At 47.8% G+C, this 21,718-nt stretch overlaps 1 protein-coding gene across 1 annotated transcript in view; it reads right to left on the bottom strand.

Annotated features, from left to right (window-relative positions):
- The window catches only part of SELENOT (selenoprotein T), a 48,713-nt gene extending 30,974 nt beyond the window's left edge, over positions 1–17,739 (bottom strand). The window contains 2 exon segments of the mRNA XM_029615635.1: positions 3,529–3,639; positions 17,501–17,739. Coding sequence (XP_029471495.1) covers positions 3,529–3,639; positions 17,501–17,637 — 248 coding nt within the window. The 5' untranslated portion in view covers positions 17,638–17,739.
- Between the last annotated feature and the right edge of the window lie 3,979 nt (positions 17,740–21,718).

The raw sequence follows: 21,718 nt of genomic DNA, 5'->3' as shown, positions 1-21,718 counted from the left end.
GCATATGCGCAAAAGCCCAAGTAACCAGATCTATGGTGGAAGCCATGGAGCCCAGGACCTGGAGATAGTCCCAGGCCATGGGTACCGAGAGAGATAAGAGATGTTGTACCTGGTTCATGAGCTTGAGCGCCCGGTGCTCGGGCAGTAGGACTTTGCCCACGTGGGTGTCGAAATGGGCTTCTAGAAATTCCAGGACCTGGGAGGGCTCGAGGTGACTCTTGGAGAAGTTGACAATCCACCCGAGGGAGGAGAGAAAAGTCACGACCCTGTTGACTGCTGCAGTGCACAGGTTCTCAGACTTGGCCCAGATGAGCCATTCGTCCAGGTAAGGGTGGACCAGGACTCCCTCCCGACGAAGGGAGGCCGCCACCACTATCATGACCTTGGTGAACGTATGCGGCGCGGTGGCCAGGCCGAACGGAAGCGCCCAGAACTGGAAGTGGTGTCCCAGAATGGCGAAGCGGAGATACTTCTGATGGTCGTGGCGGATTGGGATATGCAGGTAAGCCTCTGTCAAGTCGAGAGAGGCCAGAAATTCGCCTGAGCGAACCGCCGCTATGACCGCTCGCAGGGTCTCCATCCGAAAATAGGGTGCCTGAAGAGCTCGGTTGACCTTCTTGAGGTCCAGGATCGGTCGGAAGGAGCCATCATTTTTGGGCACGATGAAGTAGATGGAATACTGGCCGGATCCCTGTTCCTCCAGGGGTACAGGGACTATGGCCCGAGCTCCTGTAGCCTGTCCAGAGTCTGGCACACCGCTGGACGCTTCCGAGAGCCGCAGGGAGAGATTAGAAAGCGGTCGGGGAGTTCCCAAGCAAAGTCTAACGCGTAGCTGTTGGCGATCACATCGAGGACCCACTGATCAGACATGATGTTGGCCCATTCCTGAGAAAAAGGGACAGACGTCCACCTAAGGCGGGAGTGGAGGAATGGGCCGGTAACATTTCATTGGGAGGACTTTGAGGTGGAACCTGAAGGGTTCGTATCCCGGAACGGCCGTTGGCAACGAAAGGATGAGACCAAGACTGGGATCTAGTGGAGGTGGGTCTTTGGGCAGCCCCTCTTGTCCTGTTGTACCTGTGTTGACCCCTGAACAGAGAGCACGAAGGAAAAAAAGGATTTGGATTGCAGAGGGCGGTCCTCTGGCAGCTTATGCACCTTATTGTCCCCAAGAGATTTAATAAGCTGCTCCAGGTCCTCCCCGAAGAACAACTTACCCTTGAATGGAAGAGTGTTCAACTGTGATTTAGAAGAGGCGTCCACTGCCCAATTACGAAGCCAGAGGAGACGACTAACGGACACCGCCGAAACCAGAGCTCTGGCCTGCACCCTGAGAAGATCGTAGAGGGCATCCGCCCCATAAGCAATGGCGATTTTCCAGCCACTCTGCCTGTTCTGCCTCTGCAGTCGGGAGGTCCTGGGTGCTGAGTAGTTGATGAATCCACCTAAGGCTTGCCCGCTGCATGAAACTGCCCAGACCCAGAGCGCTAGGACCTCAAAAATCTTTTTGAGGTAGACCTCCAATTTGCGATCCTGAAGATCTTTCAACGCAGTCGCCCCTACGACTGGGATAGTAGTGCGCTTCATGACAGTGGAGACAGAGGCGTCCACCTTAGGGACCCGGAGCATATCCAGACACGGGTCTGGAAGCTGGTACATCTTTGTCCATGGCTCTGCCTACGCGCAAACCAGATTCTGGCGTCTCCCATTCCTGGAGCAGTAACTGCATTAGCATCGGATGGAAAGGGAAGGTGTGCGGGGGTGCCCTCAGGCCGGCAAGGACTGGGTCGACATTGCTAGAAGCTGCGGCAGAAGCGTTGCCCTCTGGAGGGGCATCTAAACCCAACTCGGCCAAAACATGGGGTATAAGGGGATCCAGCTCTTCACGCTGGAAGAGACAACACCCTGGGGTCGTCCCCCTCTATTGGTGGATTCAGAGCGAGGACAACTGCATCCGGGTCGGGGTCCGGTATTGGAGTGGGTGGATCAGTGGGGGCTGGAGGGACCGGAACCCCTGGGACCACCCGAACCCGGTTCGCCCCTTGAGAGTCTGGGGTCCTGGGCCCCTGCACTGCAGCCGATCTAGGGACTTTGGCAGGAGGATGGAAGGCAGGCAGCTGAGGATCTGGTGGGTCATCCTGTTGTGGAAGGCTGGCAACATAAGCCTTATGCATGAGGAGAACAAAATCAGCTGAAAAAAGCCCAGGAGATTTGCCTGGGTCACAACTGGCATCTGGGGGGGTCCACGGGCAAAACAAAAAATTCCCACGGTTTGCAGGAATGGGGCTGTCCTTGCAGCGTGTCTGCCAGGCCGGGAACTACCAGCTGATCTCTCCGGCACAGAGGAGCCGTCCCCTCCGAGGCAGGCTCTCCACACACGAGGCAAAAGTCCGATCGAGGCATAGAGGGAGAGGGGCAGATCTGTCATGCGTGAGACGGCGAGAATCGCCGGTGCCTGGCTGAGAGCAAGGAAGTGAAAGTTCAGCTAACCGCTCTTTCCCCCAATGGAAGGGGGTTTTTTTTGTTTTAAACTTGTTGGTAAAGTTGAAGAACAGAGGAATGAACTTCTCTGCAGCAGACCAGAGGTATGCTTCGTCTCTGGGTCTGCGCGGGGGAAGGACTGGACCACCAGTTTTCACCCCTAGCCAGGCAGGTCACTGGGTAGGGTGCTAGGCTGAGGATCTCAAGGGGCAAAGGCCCCCCTAGGCACCCAGTAAGAGCAAGGGGCAAACACTGTTGCTCCCTACAAGAAATGAAAACTAAGAATTTTTTTTTTTAAACTGAAATTAGAAATGAAGTACTTTGCTTGATCCAAATAAGACAGAAAGAGGGAGAAAGTAGACTTTCCCAAACAATCTAGCTGACTAGAGGGGAGCCGCATGGTCTGCCATCTGCATGAGAGAGAAAAAACTAAAGGGTATCCTATATCAGGACAGTGCTCACCCTGCATCCCTTCAGTATTTCTCTATCTCCTCTGCTGGACAGGAGGCTCAACCCACTGTGTGGACTGATCCGGGTATGTACAGGGAACAACCTTTTGGAACTTTTTTGGCAAAGAAAATTATAAAAAGCTTTGAATATCAAAGGGTTCAAATATCAGTGCATCATACTGATGTTAAAATGTACAGCTAATTAACCATAACTGAAAACTGTCAGGTTCATTTTAGGTCACACACATCCCCACATTCTGGAACAAATTGCATCACCCAATGCTCAAAGTGACAGTCCATTTTATACTATTATGACGTCTTTAATCTACTGCCTTGTTTCTTTTAGCAATATGAGTGCTAGCACACAGATATGAAATGTCAAGTTCGCAAGCATCTTTGAAGCCATTATTGGCTCTAATTCATCACATATTGGCACCACAGAAGACAAAGCATATCAAATCTGGCAGTGCTCACCAGTGCACAATATGGTAATGATGGCAGTAAAATCTCTGAATACCTCAGGTGCTATGTTAAGTTTTAGTACAGGTTAATAGAGAGCTCTAGTCATTGTAGGTTCGAGTGACAGTCATTTACTGACCTGTATATAGGCTGAGGAAGATAATTCTCTCCTTCAATGCGGATGTCTGGGTACCGCTGGCTAATGACCCGCATGTACTCCTCAAACACCCGCCGATAACCTCAGGAAACACTAGAAAAAAAACCCAAGATTCTGATTTTAGCAGTATTAACAGATTGTTTCACCAAGGATTACTTTGACCCTCCATCAATCCAACTCAAGCTTCTAAAAGGTGCTGTTTCATGTAACCAAAAAAAAAAAAGCCCAGTGCCCAGTGTTTTATCAAAGAATTCACAACAAACTTTTCTACTGTAGTAGACCAAGTGTATGATGTGAAAATATAAGGCTATTTCACTAAATGTTTTTCATTTACCTAGCTTCTCTCTCAAAAAGATTAATGCATTGTATATGTAATTCAACTCAAAATATTTGGTTTTGTACAATCTTTATATCTGGAAACCTTGAATTAAGGCTCTATTTTTTTTTTTGCCTGGCAGCTTTTCCTCCTTATGGCTGTCAGTTCAATGAGGTGACCTCTATTGGCACCTTTTTATTTTATTTTTTAAATCTCCCTCTTAATTCGCTTAGAGTTGTCAATGCAGCTCAGTTTTCACCACTGGATATTATTACTATTGTGTAAGGCAGGAGTGAGCAAACTGGTGGGGGGAGAAATGGTACAGGCCTCTCAGGGAGGCTTGAACAATTCTGAAGGGCAGCACACACTGGCTGCCCAAACAGGATGCTACTGAGCCTTGGTGCTGTGGAGGCATGGCAAAGCTCAATTGGGAGGAAGCTACCGGAACCTAGTGACATTGTAAGCATGCTGTCTTAGCCATGTATCTTTTGGTGGGCCCAGGTGGGGAGGGAGCTGCTTACTGCTGCTGCCAGGGAGAGAAATTACAGTTGTTGCTCACTGGAAGAAAAAGTAGTGATGAGGTTGGGGAGGGCAAAGAGGCCAGAGATGAGGAAATGGAAAGAAGAGCTGGAAGCGGTGGGAAAGACAGAAAAGGCAAAAAAAAAAAGTGTAAAAAGGTTAAGCAAATAGAAACATGAGAATAAAGGATGAGTAAACTAAGAAAGATACAAAAACAGAAAATAGGAAAAGTTAGTAAGAAAAAATGTTGGGAAGTGTGGGATGGAGTTTCTCAGTTATTTTGACTGGCATCTAAGTTTGTTGAAATGTTTTCCAGCCCTTACCAGTGTGGTATGGTATGTGTATCAGTGTTGGTCTGGTTTGCTTTAGTCTGTGGGAATGGTCTAGGTCTCCGTGTGAGATGTGGTCTGCCTGCGTCTCTCTGTATCTGGATGTGATGTGTCCATCTCTTTGCCTGCTGGATGTTTAATTTATCTCTGTATGAGGTATCTGTGCATGGGGGGGTGTCTCTGTTTCACTTTGTTGGTCTGGGGTGTCTGGCTACAGAGTCTCTGCCTCTTTATGCCTTTGTGTGTATGTGACAGCTTAATTTCAGAAACATGAAGAGAAAAAATGAGGGCTTTGAGCCATTAGTTGGCTGTGTTTGCCTGATGAATATATGAAAAAGTTTCTTTATCTTTACACCAAGGGTGAGCAAACGTTTTGGTGTTCCCCAGAAGATGGGTGTATATACACCCTTGGTGTAAGGCCTAGGGCACCCTCCTTGGGAGCAAAGGCTTGACCTGAGAATTGAGCCCAGGTCCTCTACACAGCAGCACACAGTGCTTGCTACTGAGCCACCTTTGATTGAGAAAATAGTTTGAGTCTCATGGCTGAACATGATTGATATGCTTTAAATAGCATTTTACAGAACAGAGTATGAAAGCAGCAAGAACATTTTATGGCTTATATAAATAGAGCTGATGAGCAACCCATATGAGCCAGGACTTAATGCCCATTAAAAGTTAGCACTCCTACTTCCAAAGCTCCCAAGATTCATTTTTTTTTTTTCACAATATAGATCTAGTTACCTGGCTTGCCAATCATAGCACCAAATAGCATTATATCTGCACAGAGAATGGGAAAAAAACCCCAAACCAAACAACCAATTTCCCAAGATTAAATCCTGATTACATCTCTACAATGAGCAACCACAAAAGACGTCAATGCTTATAAGTAGTAATTCAGCCTAGCTGATCAAGTGTCAACCCAAACTGATCCGCAACTCTAGAGGTGTATGAGTCTCTATATTATACAATAAGCTCTACTCACCATTGAAAGAGCAAACAACTTTTCAGAATGGTGCATCTGCTGGATAACGACAGCTATCCTCTGTTCCAGATGCTACCAAGGTACACAGGCTACTTACCAAGTGCAGCTGATAGTTGGATACAAGCAGTCAGACAAATTTCAGAAGTGCACCAAATATCAAAAGTAGGGTACAAATTAATATTAAAAAAAAAAAAAAAAGTTATTTGCTTCTATGCTGCAGCACTCCGCCAACAAGAAAGCACTAATATTGCCAGCTTTGGAGACAAAGTATGGTAAACAGCCATTTTAAAATGTCTGGTTGCACAACCTAAATTTAGGAATTTGATTCTAACTAGTATCAAGCAAGAGAATATTGTCAATCATTTTAAAAAATACAAAAGCATGGGAAACTATGATTAGTTATTAAATGAAACTATAAATGTTTACAGCGAACAGAAAAAGGAAATCTTTTTTGAACAAAGAGTCTACTTCCATTCCAGCGCTCTAATCTCTTTTCCCCAGTATCAGACTGCTCCATCTATGGTTCCACTCTGTAAAAGATGAAGATAGTCATTAGGACTGCTATATGCTTTGACTTAAACCAACAAAGAAGGACTAAAGCAAAGCTCTTTCATTGCCACAAACACACCTCAAGTTCTCTTCCCTTTATCCCCTAAAGCAGGGGCAGGCAACTCGGGACCTAGAGTGCCACAAACAGGTCTGGTTTTCAGGATATTCACAATGAATATGCATGAGATATATCTGCATACAATGGAGGCAGTGCATGCAAACCCCTCATATACATATTTATTATAGGTGGGGTATTTATTTAACATCTTTTCTATAGCGTCGTTAAGTAGTATACCATCACAACGGTTTACAGTGAGGCACATATATACATCTTTGAAAGCTGTATACATTAATTCAATCTATAGGAAGTGCCATTAAATTCCGGTGACATAGTTACATAATAAAGACTATTTGCAAAGTCATGATATGTTTCTGCAAGACATCCAGCACATTTTGGTCTAAGAGCAGAGACTGAGCACCTTTGCCTCTCCCAAGAGCCATTAAGTATTGTTTCCACAACATTTGCCCTCTTTTCATTACGCTGATCATTACAGCTGGGTACTAAGTTGGAAACTGAGCTCAGGTCTACAGGTCTACATCAGTCATGGCCCAAGTGATACAATTTGCTTCATTTATTCATAATTCTTGTTTAAAACATGAAACAGTTTATGAACAGAACTAATGGAGCTTACTTGGTGGAACATCTCCACCTCATACACACACAAAAAAAAAAAAAAAAGTTTACATCCCTGTCAGGATACTCTTGGTCACACTATGACATCTTGAAAATGTGCTAAGACAACACACAGAAGGTATTACGAAGACAAACAGATTTCATACCTTCTTTCCTTCAGAACATAGGCTAGAATTGCTTATTTATGTTGCCACCCATTTCACATGCTTAAATTTCCATCTACCCTCTCCGGCAATACTTGCTTGCCAACGCCACTCCCATACACCTGCCTGGTTAGTATTCTGCCATGCAGCTCTCACTGCTTCTACTTCATAAAGATTTTGATCCTAAACTAGTCTTAACTGTTGATGGTTTGACAACTTCATTCTTTTCACATTGCGGTTTTCCTAATCTGCTGATCTTCACAATAGAAAGTGTTGACATGAGCACAGTATTACAAATGTAGAAAACACCAAAGTCATATTAGTTGTGCAAGCCTCTTACAATGATGTAACCAATATTGCTGATCAAGGCTCAGTACCTCAGCACTAACCATTCATGAAGCCACAATAGGATTCTCTCAAAGGGAAAAGAAAATACCAACTTTGAGATTTTAATCCAAAACACAACAGTTTCCTGCATATAGAATCATCGTAACTTACCTAGAACTGTGGGTTCTCAACCCAATTCTTGGGACACACCCAGAGTTTTGTTATCCACAATGAATTTGCATGATAGATTTGCACACAATGAAGGCAGCGCATGTAAATCTCTTTCATTCATATTCACTAGAAGCCTGACTGGCTGGGTATGTCCTTAGGACTGAGTTGAGAAACCTTGATATATGCTCCAATCCATGTGCCCTTTCATAAAGCTGATACCTAAACTCTAGGAACAAGAACATTGTAATTGACAGTACATGTTAAGAAGACTGATAGATGTGCCTGATGAAGGCAAGGTATTTCAATGACACCAAGGAGAATTACTCTGTTGACAGAGGTCCATCAAGTGAACTACCACATTCAACACACAAAAAAATAAAAAAAATAAAAAATTTTGTTTTCAAACTGCTGTTTCAAACTTAAGTCACAGCAGACTTCTACTACTAGCTTTTAGCCTCTGGAATTTCACAGCTAACACACACATTTACTAATTACTATTATAGCAAAGGAAGTTAATAAATCTACATATCTGTGTGTGAATCAAGTCATTTTAAAAAATTCATCAAGATGACTGAATTTGATAGCTTATTTTTTTAAAGATATCTAGAAATCTGATATGAGTAGTATGTCCGTTCCCAGTTGTACAGAGGTTGCTAAGATGCTGCAACCGAAAATAAACAGCATCATGATGTTGCTGTTAACACGAAAACAACTTGTTTGTATTCCTAGCATGAGGGAGAGAGACAGCAGTTCTTCCCAATTCAAATCAGAACCAGCCTCTACTGGGTTATAGTGCCATGAGCTTTCACTTGCAACTACCAAAGGCAGCTCTTCTAATTTCCCTCCATGTATACTACTCCCCCTTCTACCCTACTCTTAACTTTGTCATCGCAACAATGAAGAATGGCTGACGTAGAGAGCTGGAAAATTCCCAAGTGCCAGATCACCCAGATGCATAAAATTAGGAGCTGGGCACCCAACTAAAGATATGCCATGCTAGGAAGGAGGTGGAGCTGACTAAGAGCAAGTTCCAGTCAGTTGCGGCAGCTGCTAGATGTAGCTCTAAACACCAGTGGTGACTTGTTGTGAGGCCATGGAGAAGAGTGAGCCAAGAGAAGTAAGGTTGGGGGTGAGAGAATGCCAGAAAGGAGAGAGGAGGAGAAGCAGAAAGAGTACCTGGGAGCAGAGGAAAAAAGGTGATCAAGGTTAAAAAATAAATAAATAAAGGAAAAGCAGAAAAAAACAAAAACCACACAAAACAAGAACACACCCTGAACTAGTAAAACAAATTGCGGAAGAAACGTTTTTCTGGTTCTGCTTAAATTGTATAAATATTGTTCCCAACTCTGACACAGGAGATTGGTCCCAGCATTACAGAGACTTTCACATCTCGATCTCTAGTTCAAACACCAGCTAAAGTGGTTTATGTGAAACAAGATTATCTCAATCCTGTTCCAAGTACTACAGCAGATACAGTCATACTGCAGAGATTCTGTCAGATTCCTCTGAATTCTAACACAGACCTCAACATCAACTTGTGATGAGGACATGAAGTGAAATTGCAACAGTGTTCAGTAACAGGCTACAGATTACTGCTCCGTCTGAAAGACAGCATATGTATACCCCAAGCTTGGCATCTAGGTATCACCTCTGTGCAACAGCTAGGACTCTCTCCTCCCATGGGCTATGATTGTTGCCTCCACAGCATCAGCCAGCAGGCCCAAGAGGAAAAGGTCAGGCATGGGGATTGAACTCAAGATCTCATGCATTGCTGCATGCAGCACTGTCAAGAACTCATCAGGTAGGCACCTAGAATTATTTTTAAACCTACTATCCCATCTACTGCTGCACTGGGTGGGATCCCCAGCCAGCCAGATTTTCACAATATCCACAATGAATATGCATGAGAAATTTGCACACACTGTCTCCATAGCATGCAAATTCTCTCTCACGTATATTCAATGTGGATATCCTGAAAACCCAACTGGCTGGGGGTCCTCCAGGCCAAGTTTGGGAACCTCTGCTTTACACAAAGCATAATAGTAAACAGTGATGAAACAAAAATGTCACCGGGCACTCAAACACAGAAGAAACAAGATTTACAATGGCGTAAGAGTGAAAGGGGGTAGACTCAGGCGTAATCTTAGGAAATATTTATTTACAGAGAGGGTAGTGGATATATAGAATGGCCTCCCAGTGGAGGTTGTGGAAACAAAAACAGTATCTGAATTTATCAGTCCCTCTGAGATCTCCCTGTATGTATCCCATGATAAATAGAAATGCCTTGTATTTGTCATAGGATAAATACAGGGGAACTCTAATGGAATTGTAAAACCATTGCCATCATATTTCTATAATCATCTTTGGGGAGAAGGATTTTATCACTACAACTAAAGAGTGGGAAATATTTGTGAATAGAACTATGGCACTCCACCTATTCCTAAATACTCAAACAAGACTACAGATAGTTCTTACATTACCATCTATTACCTTCAATTTCAAATGTAAAGAAACTAGAGAAGTAGGTTATAGTGAAATCAGTCCATCTTTCTGTTGCCCCAAAATTGTAGAACAGAATTGCAAATTATATTCTTTATTTAGGATTTCTCAGGTTTTCATGGTAGCTCAGGATGAGTTACATTTGGGTACAATGAGTATTTCCCTAATATTAAATTAATTTTTAAAATACATAAAACCCCAATTGTCCCTTATATTAAATCTAACAGTTGACAATTTATGTAGCATATAAATATACATAAACTAGCAAGTGGTGCAGACTGAACATCACTAACTCCAGCCCTCTTATTTCTTGCTTTCCATCACCAAATTATCCCGACAGCTCGAATTTCCTACAAGATTGTTATAGCTTTGACTAAGATTAGGTCTACAGCAGGCAATAAAATATTACCTATCAATCAGTCTGCAGCCACTCTATTCCCCCAATCACAATCAATACACCCACCAAGAACACTAACATAGCACTGCCATTCAGGCCTCATCACCACGTTCTCCATGATCATTTTAAAGAGTTCTTCCCTAAACCCTTTGCTGTCTCCATCAACTTGATGACTTTTCAGTCAACACTAAGAACTGGAGAAATTACTTACCTGATAATTTCATTTTCCTTAGTGTAGACAGATGAACTCAGGACCAATGGTTATAGTATGCTCCTGATAGCAGTTGGAGACTGAGTAAGATTTCAATCTGACGTCAGCCCTAGTACATATATCCCTGCAGGAAGCTCTGCTCTTCAGTATTCTCTTCGAAAAGCAATTATGGATATATGTATATCCCAGTGGGGAATTGGAGGAGACCTTGGCATCTATACCTCTTGTTGTCCTAATGGCTTTTTTAGATCACCTACCTTCGTGTTTCTTGGGTCCATCGCTTGCTGCATGAGACTGCTACAGACAGCAGCCCTCACCCCTAGTGCTGACGCCTCAAAGATTCTCTTGAGATGGACTTCGAGCTTCCTGCCACTGGAATAGTTCTTTTGGTTACAGCAAACACCAAAGCATCCACCTTAGGAACCTTCAAGATCTCCAGGGACTCCTCAGGCAGCTGATAGAGCTTGTCCTTAGCTCGCCCCACTTGCAGACCCAACTCTGGAGTGTCCCACTCCCGGATCATCAGCTGTTGGAGCATAGGGTGAAAAGGAAAAGTCCTAGCTTTCTTTTTATACTGGCTCCCAATAAAATACAGAATAGACTACAAAATACTACCCATAATACACAAAATATATGAAAAACAAACTGGTTAAGTGCATCCATAAAACTCTACTCACCAAACCGAAATCTCCATTCAGCTAACAAAGGTCTATTAAAAATTACACCTGCTCGCCACAAACAACTTACCTCAACTCGGAAGACAGCATTATCCCTAGGAAGCCCCGAACTCTGGAACACCCTCCCAACCGAACTGAGAACACAACAAAATTTAAAAACCTTCAAAAAAGAGCTAAAAACTTGGATGTTCGCCAAAGCCTACCAAAACACCCAATGACTATGCTTGAACTGGTTGATGTGGTTATAGCTGAAGACCGCCAGTGCACTCAACTGAGAAACGCAGACACCCGATAGATATCTGTGTCTTAATAAGAGGGAAGCTTGGCTTACCCGTGTTTGTCGGCAGCCGTGGGCGGGATGCTGAGTCCATATGTCCACACTAAGAAAAACAAAATTATCAGGTAATTTCTTCATTTCCTAGCGTGTAGCAGATGGACTCAGGACCAATGGGATGTACAAAAGCTACTCCTGAACTGGGAGAGAGGCTGCCTGTGGCCCACTAGTAGTGTCCTTGCGAACGCTGTGTCCTCCCAAGCCTGAACATCCAGGCAGTAGAACCTAGAGAAGGTGTGAATGGAGGACCATGTCGCTGTCCGACAGATCTCGGCCGGTGACAGCATCTTGGTTTCCGCCCAGGACACTACCTGGGCTCTAGTAGAATGGGCCTTGACTTGTAGAGGTGGAGGCTTGCCTGCCTCTACGTAGGCCGCCTTGATAACTTCTTTGATCCAGTGGGCTATGGTTGCCCGTGAGGCTGCTTCCCCTTGTTTCTTCCCGCTGTGAAGGACGAATAGGTGGTCAGTCTTTCGTAAGAATTCCGACCTTTCCAGGTATCGGACTAAGAGTCTACCGATGTTAAGATGGCGAAGGCGGCGAGATGGTTTGGTTTAGATGGAAGTGAGAAACCACTTTTGGGAGGAAGGAGGGGACCGTGCGTAGCTGTATGGATCCCGGTGTGAACCTGAGGAATGGTTCTCGACAGGACAGTGCTTGAAGCTCAGAGATGCGACGGGCCAAACAGATTGCCACTAGAAATGCAGTCTTGATTGTTAGTAGTCTGAGGGACAGACCGCGGGTGGGTCTGAAGGAGGCTCCTGCTCGGACTAGATTGAAATTCCATAAAGGTACTGGCCACTTTAGGGGTGGTCGGATCAGTTTGACCCCATTCAGGAAGCGGGAGACATCCGGGTGAGAGGCTAGGCTGCCGCCCTCCACCATGGCTCTGTAGCAGGGCAACGCGGCCACCTGCACCTTGATGGAGTTAAAAGACAACCCCTTCTATAAGCTGTTCTGCAGGAATTCCATAATCGTGGGAATTTTGACTGTCCGCGGGAGGATGTATCGGTCTTCACACCAGGCTTTGAATATTCTCCATATTCATATGTAGGTTAGAGATGTGGAAAACTTGCGTGCTCGGAGCAGAGTGTCAATCACCACCCCCGAGTATCCACTCTTCTTCAGGCGTGTCCTCTCAATGGCCAGACCGTAAGAGAGAATCGAGTTGGGTCTTCGTGGAGGATCGGGCCTTGTTGGAGCAGATCCCTGGGTGGTGGTAGAGGGAGAGGGCTCCCTGTCAGTAGTCTTCGCATGTCTGGATACCACGGCCTTCTTGCCCAGTCTGGGACCACTAGAAGTACTGGTCCCCTGTGGTGTTCTATCTTGCGGATGATCCCGCCCAATAGCAGCCACGAAGGGAAGGCATATAGCAGGATTTCCTGTGGCCAGGCCTGGACGAGGGCATCGATCCCTTGGGATTGTGGTTCCCGTCTGCGACTGAAGAAGTTGGGAACTTGGGCGTTGGACCGGGTTGCCGGGGGTCCATGGCTGGTGTTCCCCGGTGGTTTACTATCAACTAGAAGGCTGTGGCCAACAGCCTCCGTTCCCCTGGGTCTAGACTGTCTCTGCTGAGGTAATCTGCAGTGATGTTGTCTTTTCCCGCGATGTGGGTGGCTGAGATCTCTTGTAGGTTTGATTCCGCCCGCGCCATTAGGGGGTCTATTTCCAGGGACACCTGTTGGCTTCTGGTTCCTCCCTGGCGACTGATGTAGGCAACTGTTGTGGCGTTGTCAGACATGACTGACCGATTCGCCCCGGAGTCGGTGACTGAACCATAGGCAGGCTAGCCTGACTGCCTGTGCTTCCAGTAGGTTGATGTTCCATCCCGACTCTTCCTTGTCCAATTGCCCCTGCGTGGTCAGTTCCTGGCAGTGGGCTCTCCACCCTCGTAGACTCACATCCGTGGTGAGCAGGATCCAGGTCGGCGGGGATAGCCTTACTCCCTTGCTCAGATGGTCTTCTTGTTGTCACCATTGTAGCTGGGTTCTAACTTCCTCCGGCAGCTGGAGGCGAACAGAGTAGTTCTGGGACATCGATTCCATCGTGACAATAAGGAACGCTGTAGGGGTCGCAAGTAAACTCTTGCCCATGGAACCATGTCCAGTGTGGATGTCATGAGACAGAGGACTTGGAGGTAGTCCCACACCTTGGGGCGACTAACAGGTTTCGCAATTGGTTCATCAGTTTTGCTCTCCTTGTAGGAGTCAGAATGACCTTGTCTTGTCTGGTGTCGAACCGGACTCCCAGGTATTCCAAAGATTGGGAGGGCTGCAGACAGCTCTTGTTTGTGTTGACCACCAACCCGAGGTTCTCCGGTAGAGTTTTGACTCTGGTGGTCGCCTGATGACTTTCCTCTGGGGATTTTGCCCTGATCAGCCAATCATCCAGATATGGGTGTATGAGGAATCCTTCTTTCATCAGTGTCGCCGCCACTACATCCATGATTTTGATGAATGTTCAGGGTGCTGTGGCTAGCCCGAAGGGTAGTGCCCGGAACTGGTAGTGGTGGTCCAGGATTGCAAAGCGTAAAAAACGCTGATGCTCGTGATGGACCGGGATGTGCAGGTAGGCTTCGGACAGATCCAGGGATGTGAGAAATTCTCCCAGCTGTATCGCCCTTATGACCGAGCGTAGGGTTTTCCATGCGGAAGCGAGCTACCCTTAGGTGGCGGTTGACGGACTTGAGGTCCAGGATGGCCGGAACAATCTTCTTTCTTGGGAACGATAAAATAGATGGAATAGTGCCCAGTATTTTGTTGATGTGTGGCACCGGCGTTATGGCCTTTAAGTTGAGCAGTTTGGTCAGTGTGTTTTCCACTGCCGTCCTCTTGGAAGGGTCGTGGCAGGGAGATTTCACAAATTTGTCTGGAGAAGTGTTGTGGAAGTCCAGTTAATATCCCTCTTGAATGATGGTTAGGACCCACTTGTCCGAAGTTCTCTCGACCCATCTTTGGTAGAATAGGGCAAGTCTGCCCCCCTATGGCTTCTTCCTGTGGATGGGTCGGCTGATCTTCATTGTGGGATGTGGCTGGGGCCTGAACCTGCATCGGCTCCCTTTTTGCTGTGTTTGTTCCGAAAGGACTAGCTCCTGCCTGTGGGGCGAGATGCTCGATATCTACTTTTGTACAGTTTGAAGCGCTGTGATCCCCTGCCCCTAGGTAATTGGGGAGAGGGGCATTGGCTTCTTTTGTTCTTGTCCTCCAGTAGCCGCGGTACTGGGGATTTGCCCCATTTGTCGGCTAACTTTTCCAGTTTGCTTCCGAACAGGAAGGTTTCCCTTAAAAGGCATTCTCGCGAGTCTAGTCTTGGACGTCGAGTCGGCTGACCAGCTTCGGAGCCAGAGTTGCCTTCTGGCTGCCACAACGGACGAAACGCCTCTGGCTGCGGTACGCACCAGGTCGGAGGTCGCATCAGTGAGGAATGATACTGCTGGTTCTAGTACTTTGACGGGTGTGGTGGCATTCCTGGTCTTTGATAAGCAGGCGTGTGTCACCATGGCACAGCAGGCCGCGTTCTGTAGTGACATAGCTGATACTCTGTCCTGGGCATCCTTGAGTGTTGCTCCTCCCTCGACTGGGATGGTAGTGTGCTTTGAGACCATGCAGACCATGGCATCCACTTTGGGGAATGCCAGGAGATCTTTGGCAACGGGGTCCAGGGCTGCCAGGGTCCGCCCCCCTTGAACGTGGCCTCCGGAGCCTCCCATTCCAGGTCAATCAGCTGCTGAACGGTTTGCAGCAAAGGGAAATGGCGGGAGGCTTGACGGAGTCCCTCTAGAAGGGGGTTCGTCTTCAGTTCCCGTGGCACTCGTGCCTGGGATAGCAAGCTCTTTCAAACTGTGAGCCACGAGGTCTGATAGTTCGCCTTTGGCGAAGAACCACCTCATGGTTCTGTAAGGTTCCGTTCCTGGGGAAATTTCCCCTTCCTCCAGGGAGTCTTGATCCTCGTCCGAGGTGTCCGTGTCCCCAAAGTTGGGGCTTTTGGGCGGGAGAGGCACTTCTCTGGGTTTAGAGAGTCCCGGGATGTTAAGATCCTCTGGGGAAGGCTGTGGCATTGGTGGCACCGGTTGCATGTGGACAAAGGTATGTAGGCCTTTGAAGAATTCTACCCAGGAGAAAGATGCTGGATCTAAACTGAGAGGTGCTGTGTCCCTGGGGAGCCCCATTTGAAGGAGGTTCCCGTTGGGGGTAGAGAGGTCCGGTATACTGTCGGTGGATCTGGATCCTAGTACTGGCTGGGGAGAACCTTGGCCTGGTTCACCCAGGGCCTCCTCGCACTGTAGACACAGAGCCATGGCCTTTTTGGGCTGCGCAGCTCTTATGTGGCATGCTGGGCGAGAACCTGAGCCTTGAACTTCTTGTCCGGTGGCGCCATGGCTTGTGCGTGTAAAATTGCAGAAACCCCCAGTTTGTGCGTTCAAGCGTACGCCGAGAGGCTTAGTTATGTGCTACAGCCGCGAAGTTGTGCGTGTAGGTCGGATGTGCGCTCAATAAGACGCGCACGCCGCTGTGCACACAGATTTAACTTATGCGCCCAGAACAGTTGAGCAAATGGCTGTGCGCCCGGCACTCATGCTCGCTGTGCGCACGGATTGGATCAGCGGACAGGGCTGCGATCAAGGGAAAATGGCATCTGCGACCACGCAAGCAATATGGTGACCCCTTCGGAGGGTCTCCACGTGGGAGGACCCTCGTACCGGAGTCTAGCCCGGACAGGGCTGATCAACCCGGTAGCGCTGGCGATCTGTGCGGCTATTCAAGCCTCAGAGACCTTACCTTGTCTTGGTGTTTCCCAGTCTCGTTCCGTGCAGTCTCCAGCTGCGGAGGGAAAGGGAAAGGTACCTTCACTACCGCGCTCGAAGTTGCACCCGCTGCCTCTCAGCCGCACCCGTTGACGGGGGCTAAGTCCACGCCGGGAATCGGCTGCCGGACCGAGGCCTACCTTTGTGGGATCGCAGAAATCACCTCAGGAATTCTCAACTGGGGGAGGGACCCATAGTTTTCACCGCAGGAGAGCGGGTTAGTCTGTAGAGGTAAGATTTATTCTATGTTTTGCATTTCCTTTGGTTAAAATACTCTAACGCTGTGCAAGCATGTATAGAGTCCCGAACTGCTATGGAGACGGAGAAATACTTAAGAGCTTCCTGCAGGGGTATATATACTAGGGATGACGTCAAATTGAAATCTGACTCAGTCTCCAACTGCTATCAGGAACACACTATACCCATTGGTCTTGAGTCCATCTGCTACACGCTAGGCCACGTCCATTTTTAACTCTAAAGATGAGCGCAAAACTAAAATAAGGTAATCATTTCATAATCAGGAATGCTGCAATGTTTGCATCAACCTCGACAAGGAGGCCGCTTCAACAACAGGTGAAAAAAAAAAAAAAGCAGCGAAGGAAACGCAAAGTTGTAGCATCCCTGGGCAGGAAACGAAAGAGAAGACAGCTAGTCGTCATGAGTGTCATGAAAACCGTAACACATTTGTAAGATAACCCAGTGTTTAAAAAATAAAAATGGGGAGGGAGGGAGGAGGATTATTAACTAACTTTAATTTTTATATTTTAAAAAATGCGTCCTGGGTCGAAAGATTCAAAGAACGGAAAACAGGTCCCCTGCTCCCCCGCACACAGCCTGACCACCACAGGGCAAAGCCCGTACAGCACTGTGTAAGGCCTCAGCTTTACCCAGAGCCGTGCGAGGCACGAGCGGCGCCTACACCCGCCAGTTGTCAAGGAGAGACAAGTAAGGACGGGAGCACGGGAAGGGCGGCGCGATCGCTCGGGGGCCTTCGCCACTCACCAGATTTGGAACTTGAGCAGCGGCCCCGCGGCGTACTGCATCTTCAGCTTCTTGGTGGGCAGGCCGTTGTCGGCCCCGCACAGGGTGCCTGAGAGAGCCAGGAGGAGAAGCAGGCCCGGGAGCCTCCACAGTGCCATCCCCTCTCCTCAGCTCCAGAACCACCACCGCCGCTGCTAACGCTGACAGAGACCGGGAACTGACGCAGCGCGACGGAAAAAGGTCACGAGGGAGCGGCCCTTTGTGCGCTCAGTGCGCCTGCGCCAGGCACGTCAGGTGGGGAAGCGCTCGCGCGCCCCCTCACTACGCGAGAGAGGGAAAGTTCTCGTTCCGGTTCAGGCGTAAGAGGGCGGCCGCTGGGTTGACTTGGCGCCTTAGTGTCCTAGTTATGTGTTGGGGCTCTATAGGGGAGCCTCAAATGCGTCTCAGAAATTAACTCCCCGTTTCTTTGCAGAGAAGGGCGGAAATGCCTCCCTGCTCTTTTCTACCTGGGCAGGACCGCAAGCCTAAATCTCTACCTACAGTCACTGTAATAAAGCGTGAGTGAAAGCGTGTGCTAAATTTTAGAACACGTGCGTATACCTGTGCTAAAAAAGAGGTAACGTGAGTGCAATAAGCTGATGGCATATAAATGGAGGAGGAGCTAAATAAACGTGCGCTTTGCCTTATAACAGTCCCAATTTGACGTGGTTTCATAAAATATGATTTGTGCACTTAAACTAAAAACCTTTGATAGCACAAAGTGACTTCGAGAGAAGAGGGGGGGAGGATGGTTCAAGGGCAGAAGGTAGCGCTGACTTTGGAGTTCATGGGCAGGGAGGGTCGTGTTTGCCAGTCCTAAATTAAGATACCCCAGTGCTTAGCTCATGGGGGCCAGATTAGGATTGAATTAGAGATGGGAGAAATTTTTTTTTACTCATCACACAATAAAGCTCAGGCATTCGTTACCAGAGGATGTGGTGAAAGCTATTAGTCTAGCTGCATTTAAAAAAGGTTTGGAGAAAGAAGAGGTTCTTCATAAAATCTTAGCCATAAACCATTATTAAGGAAGAGTTACAGAAATCCACTGCTTATTCTTGGGATAAACAGCTTGGAATCTATCTACCCCTTGGGATCCTGCCAGGTACTTTTTTCCTGGCTTGGCCACTGTTGGAAACAGGATAATGGGCTTGATGGACCTTTGGTTTAACAGAGTATGGCAAGTCTAGGGCTAGTTTTAGTGTGATCCTGGACTTTGTGTTACGCGTGCTGTCCGCACCAGACCCGCTGTACGGCCCTTTCACTTTTCTACAGTGACTCCAGCTCCTGGTTCCTCCTCCCTGGTGGCGGTGGGCAGTCAGCTCTGTCTTCGGGCCTCCCCCGGTGCCTCCGGCCCAGCCACAGTCCCTGGCATTCCTGGTCCAGCCACCACTTCTCGTCGGGCCTCTCCGCGTGGCCCACTGAGAGACACTGCTACTCGGCGGGAACCTAGCCACAGCCCCAGCTGATGATGTCAACACAGCTACAGTATTTAAGCGCAGGCTCCGCTTCCTAGCTTTGCCTTTACAACAGGTCTCGCTGGTCAAGTACTTGTTGCCTCTAGGATTCATCTCATCCCTGTTTCCTGTCTTGCTCCATTCTTCGGATTGCCTATGTGGACTTTGACTCTGCTTCGCCTGACCATGCCATTGACTCTCTCCAAGCCCGGACCTCTGCTTCGCCTGACTACGCTACTGCCTATCTCCAGCCCAAGACCTCTGCATTGTTTGACTACACTACTGCCTATCTCCAGACCCAGAGCTCTGCATTGTTTGAGTACGCTTGTCTCTCTCCGTGATCAGACCTCAGCCTTTCTTGCCACTGCCTCCGGATTGCCGCCAGCCCTGACTCAAGCCTGTTCCTCGACACCTCTCCGGCTTACTACCTGGATGTGGTTTATTCAGGCTTCAGGCTGCTCTTGCTCGGGCACCCCCTGTCTGCCTCCGTTCCATTGGTGCCCAAGTTTCCAGGACAATACCTTGTCCAGAGTAAGACTGTACCATCTTTCATCTGCTGTCTCTGGACCCCGATCTCTGCTTCGACTACATACAGAGGCCCACCTAAGTCCCGCCACCCAAAGGCTCAACCCATAGGGAACGAGGGCTGATATTGGTGAAGCTCCAGCAGCCTCTGTTTATCATCCCACTCCGCCTGCCGACAGTGAGGACCCGTAGGTCCTTACCTACGGGTTGCGTCAACCCCACCTCAGCCTAAGGGTCCACTTCTGGCACAACTGGTTGCAAAGGCCATGGACTTGGTGGAGCCACGTGCCCTCCAGTTTGAGGCACTGGCCTCATCCATCAATTGTCTCCCTGCCCGGCTTGATGCCCTCACCAGCAATCCGGTTCCTACACCAGCTCCTCCTCATCCACAGCCATCATCATCGATGCCTCGAGCCCTGCTGGACCTGCCAGCGCCCCCATGCTTCAACGGTGACTCCAAGCTTTGCAGAGGGTTTATCAAACAATGCTATATGCAATTCGCTCTGCAGCCTTCTGTCTTCCAGGACGAATTGACCAAAGTCACCTTAGTCTTGTCTCATCTGGAAGGGAAGGTGCTGGCCTGGGCTTCGCCCTTATGGGAACGATCAGACTCACTCCTAAGGGAGTTATCTCAGTTTGTGGCGGCATGGCGTGGCAAGCACCAGCTTGTTACATTTTCATCAAGGTCAAAGAAGTGTTTTCGACTATACCATTGGCTTCCGAGCTCACCTGGCAGGAAGACTATCTACGAGCTATCTACCTGGATGGACTTTCCTCGCAGCTGAAGGATGAGTTGGCTGCAAGGGAGCTCTCCCTTCCTCTCTCGAGGACCTTATACACTTGACAGGCCGAATCGAACATAGTATCCAAGAGCGTCACCGGGAGAGTTGAATGCCCAAGAAGCCCTCTCGGGTTCGATCCCATTCGCCACTGACCACCAGCCCTGCCCCGAGTAGGGTCTCCATTGTGGCCAAGACGGAAGAGCCCATGCAGTTGGGCCGCAGGCGACTGACCCCAGAAGAGCGCCTCTGTTGGAGACAAACTGGTCTGTATGTGTATTGCGGAGCAATTGGCCACCATCTACAGGCCTGCCCTGTCCGTCCGGGAAACTTCCCCGCCTAAGTTCGGTAGGGGTCCTGAACTTGGGCGCAACTTCTCTGGCCCCTCAATTGTCTGTACCGGTCACCCTGATATGGGATTCCCGGTCCTTCCCAGTTCTTGCTCTGGTGGATTCCGGAGCAGAAGGTAATTTCATCCTCAAGGATCTAGTTCAACTCCTGGGTATAAAAACCTGTCCTCTGGAGACCTCCTTGTGCATAGTTTCTATTTATGGGGAACCGTTACCCAGCCGAATATTCCTCACTACTGAGCCAGTTCAATTACGCACTGGCGCCCTGCATACGGAAGAACTTGAACTGTTGGTATTGGAAAAATCCATCCATCCGGTAGTCTTAGGACTCCCCTGGCTCCAACGACACTCTCCCCAATTTGATTGAGGTTCACTGCAACTGGTGGAGGGGGCCCTGCCTGCCACCAGTCCTGTCTACAGAAAGTGGTACCGCCACCTGGCACTTCGTCAGGTATACCCGCTCATTATTTATTTATTTATTTATTTAAAAGTGTTTGTATACCGTCTTTACAAACAGTGTTTAATCAAAACGGTTTACATAACTAAATAAAAAACAAATGTAAATAAAGATTTAAATTTAAAAGAACAAAGATTATCAAATTATAAAAGCTCAAAATTACAAAAATATATATTTTTGTAATTTCGAATGATGTATTTTCCAAGCAAAAAGCACACCTCCCACCTCTTCGGACGTTCAATTGTCCCATAGACCTCCTTCCTGGGACCACACCTCCGCGAAGGCACACCTATCCTCTGTCTCCCAGAAACAAAGGCTATGACAGAGTACATTCAAGAAAATCTTGCGAAAGGATTTATCCGCCCCTCTACCTCTCCTGCCGGGGCAGGATTCTTTTTTGTGACCAAGAAGGATGGATCGCTCAGGCCGTGTATTGACTATCGCGGCCTAAACTCCATTACCGTAAAGACACGTGCCCTCTGCTGCTGATCTTGGAATTATTCAATCACTTGCATGGAGCATCTATATTCACTAAGTTGGATTTACGCGGTACGTATAACTTGGTATGGATCCGTTCCAATGACATTTGGAAGACCACCTTTAACACCTGAGACGGGCATTACAAATACCTGGTG

This window comes from Rhinatrema bivittatum, chromosome 9, assembly GCF_901001135.1.
Source record: "Rhinatrema bivittatum chromosome 9, aRhiBiv1.1, whole genome shotgun sequence".
In the NCBI taxonomy this organism is placed as follows: Eukaryota; Metazoa; Chordata; class Amphibia; order Gymnophiona; family Rhinatrematidae; genus Rhinatrema; species Rhinatrema bivittatum.
This window is presented reverse-complemented; position numbering and strand designations above follow the sequence as displayed.